The sequence below is a fragment of the Seriola dumerili genome, unplaced genomic scaffold, assembly GCF_002260705.1.
Source record: "Seriola dumerili isolate Sdu_G_001 unplaced genomic scaffold, Sdu_1.0 BDQW01000260.1, whole genome shotgun sequence".
In the NCBI taxonomy this organism is placed as follows: Eukaryota; Metazoa; Chordata; class Actinopteri; order Carangiformes; family Carangidae; genus Seriola; species Seriola dumerili.
The window spans coordinates 98797-107107 of record NW_019174515.1 but is presented as its reverse complement, the minus strand read 5'-3'; the positions used below and the strand labels follow the sequence as shown (position 1 = coordinate 107107).

The window sequence follows — 8311 nt, the reverse complement described above, 5'->3', positions numbered from 1 at the left end:
CTCTCTCTCTCTCTCTCTCTCTCTCTCTTTCTGCAGACGGCCTTAAGCTCCTTTTTCCAGGAGGCGAACATCCCCAGTCACCACCACCAGATGGTAAGTGCATTTGGTTTCCCTCAACAGACAGAAATGAGACTGAGGCATGTGTGGCTGAGTGGAGGCTGATCCTCTCGTTCTGGACGGTGGGATGGATGCCCCCACTGACCTGCTGGACTGAACTGGAGAGTCTCAGACAACCAGCTGGGCTTCACACACCAGCCGGACTCCCAGCAGTCAGAGTCCAGCTTTTAGGGATGAACAGGGATGGGTAGTGTTTAGGTTTTTTGCTCATGCTGGTGCTGAACTGATTATTAAAAATCCAAAGAATATGTTGGAATATAGTATTTAAGAATACAAAGTAGGACTTTGTCGTCCTGATTGGTTGTAAAAGACAGGCTGCTCTAGNTTAAGTGAACAGCAACTTGTGTGTACAGTAACTCAGCAGAGGGACGAGGTAATAAAAGAAAAGAAAACACTAAGGACTGAAGAAAAACCCTGTATAATATGCAGGTGTTTATATGTAAAACTGAATTGACAGAAAAATAATCAAATCAAATTTGTTCAGAAAACATTCTTGAGGTCCAGCTCCATCAGCGTGAGGATCTGCTGCTTTTCTGTTTTCATGACACATAATATCTTTGGATTTTAAACTGTTGTCTTATGTTAATTTTTTACTTTTTTTGACATTTGATGGATCAAACGATTAATCAAAAAAATAATCCTTTAGAAAAAAATAATTGTCAGTTACAGTTGTTATGTTTAAAGAGTCCAGTGTTGAAGCAGTAATGAGCCCCTCATCAAAGATTAACTCTCTGTGCTGACAACAAGTCTGTCACTGCTGCTTTCTTAGCCACTGACAGGAAGCCTAGAAAAACTGCTTTTATTGTGATCAAGTCTGGCTTGCTTGAGCCCAAACTCAAACTGATCCAGGGTTAATTTGAGCTACTGTGATCACAAAAAGTCATTAATTTTTTCTGGGCTTTTGTCTGATTAAATGAGAATTTACGGTGTACTTCTTTTACTATTCTATGACATTTAATAGACTAGAGGAAAGACTGAATAATTGCAAAAACAACAAGCAGATTCATTAATAATGAAAACAATCATTAGCCACAGCTGTACAACACAAAGTCTCCAGCTGGAGGTGGAGGAGGCAGAAAATCAGAAACGCTATAAAAATGTAAACAGCAGGTCTCATGACTGCCTCCCTGCGCAAACAAGGAAATGAGTTGGCTCCTTGTATTGTTCCTCTTTGTTGTGAACACAGCCAACGGCAGCGTGAACAAAAACACACTTGATGACCTGTGAGAAACAGCAGGCCGATAACAGCGCAGCCTAAACACAGCAGGAGCTGCTGCTTCTGCTGCTTCGTCTGAACAGAAGAAAACATTTCTGAGAATCTGACCACAGTGTGATTTAAGTGGTCTCACAAATGATTAATAATAATATATATAGAAAATAATCCTAAACTGTAGTCCAAGATGAACCGACTCATTGTTTCAGCTCTACTTTGTTGTACATGAGAATTGGAGCTTTTTTCAGTTTTATCATTATAGCAAAATGAGTGTTTGTATTTGCTGTTTATAGACAGACTCTTTTCTTGGTGTAAAATTCAGTTAAACATCAGTCAGTTATTCAGCCTGTAGCTGAGCTGAAAAAGCCTGTCTGAGGTTGACAAACCCTGTTTTATATCCCAGCATGGAGATAATAGTTTTAACCCTGAGCTCACGTGACCAGTCGTGTTAACTGACCCGTAGGATGTGCTGTGTGTAGGGGGGGGGGTCCTCCTCTGTGTGGTCGCAGGAAAATAAGGCAAACGTTTGACTTCCTCACTCCTGTATGTTGTCGGGTTTTAATTCCAATAAATCAAAGTTAAAAGGCTCATAACACAATCTCCTCTCTCTTCCTCCCTCTCTCTCTCTCTCTCTCTCTCTCTCTCTCTCTCTCTCTCTCTCTCTCTCTCTCTTTCTGCAGACGGCCTTAAGCTCCTTTTTCCAGGAGGCGAACATCCCCAGTCACCACCACCAGATGGTAAGTGCATTTGGTTTCCCTCAACAGACAGAAATGAGACTGAGGCATGTGTGGCTGAGTGGAGGCTGATCCTCTCGTTCTGGACGGTGGGATGGATGCACCCACTGACCTGCTGGACTGAACTGGAGAGTCTCAGACAACCAGCTGGGCTTCACACACCAGCCGGACTCCCAGCAGTCAGAGTCCAGCTTTTAGGGATGAACAGGGATGGGTAGTGTTTAGGTTTTTTGCTCATGCTGGTGCTGAACTGATTATTAAAAATCCAAAGAATATGTTGGAATATAGTATTTAAGAATACAAAGTAGGACTTTGTCGTCCTGATTGGTTGTAAAAGACAGGCTGCTCTAGATGTGGCCGTTACCATCATAAAAAACCACCCACGTCCGTCTCCAGGTAGTCAAACCGAGATATCTGGAAATTCTGAGCACTGATGTCAAAAGAAAACTTAACTTGTTAAAGGTCCTGTAAGAATGTGAAGCAGTTTACATCTACATTAAATTGTGCTTTTGTTGCCAATGTGTGAATGGATTGTAACGTAACTAGATAGATATATAGATAGATAGACACTTTATTTATCCTCTAGGGGAAATTCCTGGTGTCCAGCAGCTCATTAGTAGTAATATTTAAAATTAAGAATAAACAATAATCGTTAAATTAGTCCTTATTAGTCCTTACCGTACTAGGATATGTTTAAATTTTTCATTGCTAGAACAAAGGTGGATATATGTATGAAAAATGTGGTGCAGAAAAGTCTGTAAAACCTCTGAAACATTTTGTCTGTGACATTTGTGTTAACGTGTTCCATGTGATATAACATCGTGCAGGAACATGTAACAGTGTGTAGTTAGTGACATGTCAGTAGGAACAGAACATGAGATGTTTTATCTGTTTGCAGATAAACCCTCATTCATCAGCTCCTGTGAGCTCATTGTTGGGTTTTCACAGAAGAGTTGGATTTAACTCGGTGAAACACACAACAAAAGTAAGATACTTTACACCCTTTAATCTGATTATCAGGCTCCTTCAGACAAACACTGACATCTGAAACTTTTCATCTTCCGAAGCTAAACTTAAGTCTGATCTTTGCTCATTGAGCTTTTGGGACAGGAAACTGTGTTCACACTTCTCCCTTCATTTGGATTGAAGCCACATCGCAGGGCGTGTCTGGATGTGATTACAGTTAGATTAAGAAAGTCCCTCTGTCATAAGGAAGGGTGTGTGTGCAGTCAAAATAACTGCAGCCCTGTAACATAGTAATTAGCGTGTCATCAAGAGGTTTCACTTGACAAAGCTCAGTTTAAATAAATGAAATAATTATTGTGAGGCCGTGCAGACGTGCGTCAGTGTCAGAGACATGTCTGTGCCCTCGGCCCAGTGGTTCTTATGTAATCGCACATGACGGTTTCTTCACCATCATGTGTCTCAATATTCTCCGCATGGCGTCCTGGGATTTGTCTGATCCCGATCGTGCAGGAACAACACGCCAACATCTGCAGCAGCCGTGTTTTGCTTTCAGTCTGAAGCTTTTCTCCCCCCCCCCATGCCCCCCTCTTCCTCCCTCTGCTCTTGTTTTGGTGTACGTGCCTCTCTGTTGCTCTGGGAGGAGTGTGTTGTAGCTCGAGGGAGTGAGGAAGTGTGTGAGAGGCGGCGGCCTGGGTTTGTTATTATTTTGGGTGCAGTGCAATGACATCATCTCGCCTGAGGCTCTGAGGAGTACAGGGTTGTACAAGGCTGCAGAGACAGAGTGAAGCAAGTGGCAGCTGTTTCCATTTCCAGCATAGACCTTCTCCTCTGGCCCTGAGGGGGCCAACACGGAGCCATGTTGGGTCAGCTTTGAGGAGAAAGAGCCCAGTGTTGAAGCAATAATGAACCCCTCATCAAAGATTAACTCTCTGTGCTGACAACAGGTCTGTCACTGCTGCTTTCATAGCCACAGACAAGAAGCCCAGAAAAACTGCTCTCATTGTGAAAAGTCTGTCTTGAATGAACTCAAACTGAACCAGGATTAATTTGAGGTACTGTGAAGTCTGGTTTAAAGCTGACCTGTTCATGAGTTACTAAACATGTAACATGAAGAATGAAATATTAACGCTTAGACAAATAAAACCACTGAGCCTGGAGGGTTTGATTGAATTATTCCTGCTCCGGATTGGAGCTGAAACAATTAGTCCATTAATCCATTAGCAGGTCGACAGAACATGAATCTGCCACTGTTTTAGTAAAGAACCATCTCAAGCAGAAATATCAAATATTTGCTGCTTCCATCTTCACAATGTGAAAATCTGATGCTGCTCTCTGTCACATGTTAGTCTGATGTTGGTCTTAATCACAACACAGTGTGCACGAAGCTGTGACGACCGATGTGACGCAGCTGTGATGCATCACCTTTTGAGGCCTGCTATTGGCTGATTCAGAGCTTGAGGGAGGGCTCGTGGTGGATGTGACTGTGGACCTGATTTTACATCTGTGAGGAGTCGGTTTATCAAACCTTTAGCTTCTTCATTCAAAGCTTCTGTTTTACTGTTCATGGAGAACGTTGTGACTCATGAGTCAAAGTTTAAGAAAACAGAAGTTTTCAATATGAACCGGGGACCAGTTGCACAAAACACATTAAGTTAAGATTTTCCTTAAAATAAAAAAATCTTGAAGTCTTTTCCTTAAGGTTTTCGAAGTTAAAGTAAAGGCTTCCTCTGTAACAGGTATAAACTAATTCCAGCAAACGGTCTCCATGGAAACAGTAGAATTTTACAGCTGTAAAATCTTTTTAAATGCTGCAAATTACCTTATTTCCTTAACTAAGGAAACCTTTTAAGAGATTCTGTGCAACACCCAAAAAGTAACTCCCTCAGCTAAGGAGGAATGAAACCTTTAGTAGAAAACTTGTTTTGTGCAACCGGCCCCTCATCTTTCCACTCAAGGTCATCAGTCTGACAGAGAACCGGTTCTGTGGCATGTTGGGTATTAATTAATGAGGGTCATGTGTGTTGAAGAGAATAATACTGTATACTGTATTGTGTGTGTGTGTGTGTGTGTGTGTGTGTGTGTGTGTGTGTGTGGTACTCGTCATTCCTCCCCTGTGGCGTCACAGCCATGAGAGGTGTTATTGTTCATAATGTACATACAGATCCAACCTGAACACCAACACTCCCTGCGGAGCCCGAGCAGGAACAGACCCAGAGACACATGTTTATGTTTTATCCTCAGCACAATGAGTCAGATGTTTGTGTTGATGTGTCAGAGCAGTGTGTGTGTGTGTTTACCAGTTACCACATTGATTAGATTTTTTTCAAGAATCCTTTGTTTTTTAAACAAATATGGCCGCCTTTTGCTGTCATATTTTTTAGTTCCCTCATTTTCTTCTACTTTTCTGTTTTATATACTCCTAAATAAATGATTTTTGATGATGAAGATAAGTAACATAAATATATTTAAATAAAACATGTAAACCAAATAGGACTTAAATATGAATATATATTACAAACAATTTACTGAGACAGAATTCAGGGAAATTGCACTAAAACTTGAATACAACACCACAGTGTCTGTGCAAACAGAGCTGATGTTGTCACAACAGTTGAGATGTGTGCTTGAATTAGAGTTGTTTTGGTCTGTTCAGAAACATCTTTGTGTGTGTGTGTGTGTGTGTGTGTGTGTGTGTGTGTGTGTGTGTGTGTGTGTGTGTGTGTGTGTGTGTGTGTGTGTGTGTGTGTGTGTTGTGTGTGTGTGTGTGTGTGTGTGTGTGTGTGTGTGTGTGTTAGCCTGGAAGTGACATTTCTTTGTAGCCTGCTGCTCTAAATACACCAAGCCCCTTCTCTCTGGCCTTCTGCTGCACAGCTGAGAGGTCTCCTCTTCTATTTCTGTCTGTTACCTGATCTCTGTGTCTGTGTCTGTGTGTGTTTCCCTTTGCTTTGGCTACCAGCACCACACCACTTTTCAGATGACACTTAATTTGATGTTCTCCCTAAGGACTTTTGGCCTTTAGCAGCAGGTCACATGACCACAGTCAGAAACTGAAGCTGAAGGAGAAATGTGGCTTTACTCTCCTATTAAAAACATACACATGCTGCTTGTTCTAAAGGCTGAATCCACTGGTGTAGTGGTGTCTTGGTAGTAAGAAAGTAAAGCACTTTGAGCTACTAACATCACTATCTCAGGTTATGATCATCTCATTGTCTTTCCAGTTTCATGTCAGACAATTTTTACTTGTTCCTTCATAGTTGTAGTTGTGAGCTGTGGAACTGTGATTCATCTGTTCCCTGAGTTTGTCCTTCAGGCAGCACCTCTCCCCAGGAGGCAATGCCTTTAAGACTAAAGGGAGTAGAAGTCTCCAGGTTACTGTACATACTGTACATGTAGTCTGTAAGATCAGTGCACTGATACGTGCCTGTGGCTGTTTTTATAGTAGTGTACAGTTACAGTAAATCCCTCCCCTGAGGTGGGAAACACTGTTAACCTGTGTATCTGCAGCACCACAGCTCAGGATGCATTTTATCTGCTTAAACAAACAAACAAACAATAAATAAATAAAGGGTTTTGGTCTGTGTCTGTATGATACCTGACTTTAGGGACTATAAACATGTTTGGAACCATGTTTCCTTTTGAGAAAACAAACTTAGGTAAAGTGGATGTGTCTGGACTGATCCTCAGCATGTGTTGAAATTTAAACCTGGTACTTCACAGGATTTCTCAACCGGAAAGTTCACAGCTTATTGTCTTTATCAGGCGCCCGGGTAACCAAAGTAAAAGTCTGATTCATTTTCCCCACACAGTGTTAGTGTTAGTGGCTCACAGGTGGAGCTCCTCTATAATAACATCAACATTAAACTCTCCTGGTTCAATCAGCAGCAGAAAACATATGATTTTAGGAAAGTCAAAAGCCTGTGGAGAGAAGTCAACTACAACTCCCAATGTGCATTTCTGTAAGAAACATCAAGATGCATTTTAAGTTACGGAGCAGCTTCAGTCACTTACTTTTGTGTTTTGTATTTCTCTGACTGGCTTCTTCTTAGCAACAGTGGCTGAGGCTCATGGGTATTGTAGTTTGTAGAGCTGTCACAAAAACAACTTGAATCAATTTAAACTTGTTGTCAGAACATAAATGTAAGTATGGTTGCTACCTTATCGTCACGACAACGACGAACTGATGGTTTCCCTCCTCTTGCTTCCTCCTCACAGATGTGTACTCCCAGAAACACTCCCGCCACGCCACCGAACTTCCCCGACGCCATCACCATGTTCTCCAAACTGCGGGCGACTGAGTGCGGCTCCGGCGCCGGCAACGGACCCTCCCAGGTGTCCATGGCCTGTTCGCCCCCTGTCCCTTCCTCCACGTCAGGTTTCGGCTCCTTCTGGGCTTCTTCGCCGCCCAGCCACCAGCCGGCCTGGCTGCCCCCGTCGTCGCCCACCGGCCACCACATGCACCACCATCACTACCACATGCAACAGACTCCCATGTGGCCCCCCGTCTCTCAGCCCAGCGGCTCCCAGCAGCCCCCCGTTGTATCGGCGCTCCACGGCCAGAGATGAGACTGTGCACTGGGCTGCGAGGGGCAGGGAGGGAGGCCTGGGCGGCTGGTTCACATGTAGCCAAATGAATCTGTTTTGGGAGCAGGAGGGTGGGAGGGGGGAGGGGGGTGGTTATGTGTGGAATGAGAGGAAGAGCCCTTATGGAAAAAGACAAAGACACTGCTGTTTTCTTCTCTTGTTTTTCTAAACTGAAGACGAGCAGCTTTTCCTCTCCGTCTTCATCACGTCATCATCCAAGCCGAGGAAGAACCTGGAGGTCACTGACAACACTGATAAACTTCAAGCCGGACACTCTGAACCCCAAATTTTTTTTTCTTCATCATCGATGCAACCAAGCCCAGGACCTGTCAGAGCACTTACCGAGGATAGGAGCCATGTGATCTGCTGAAGTGCTTTGTGATTCTTATTTTGTAGAAACTCTTCTTTCATAGGGTTCACAAATAATCAGGCAGGACGTCGGCAATAACCAGCAGATAAACAAACAGGTTCACAGGAGGATGTGGAGGAACTGGCCTCTGTAGATCACGGGTGTGTATTCACACTGCAGCCACACAGTTTCATTTACCGCCATAAGATGCTTCTTACAGTGAAACTTAAACTTAACTGTGGATGTTGAAAGAGGCTGACAGCTCCGGTATGAGCCTCTCATGTGTGAACTTTACCTTTGAGTCACAGAGTCAAAAATCTAATTCTCTAAAAAACCCAGGAGCTCATTTAA

General features: G+C 43.1%; 1 protein-coding gene across 1 annotated transcript in view; it reads left to right on the top strand.

The window, feature by feature from the left end:
- ubald2 (UBA like domain containing 2) overlaps window positions 1-7648 on the top strand; it is a 14333-nt gene extending 6685 nt beyond the window's left edge. Inside the window, exons 2-3 of the mRNA XM_022756963.1 lie at window positions 37-93; window positions 7243-7648. Coding sequence (XP_022612684.1) covers window positions 37-93; window positions 7243-7593 — 408 coding nt within the window. The 3' untranslated portion in view covers window positions 7594-7648. The remainder of the gene's footprint in view (window positions 1-36; window positions 94-7242) is intronic.
- Window positions 7649-8311: the final 663 nt, after the last annotated feature.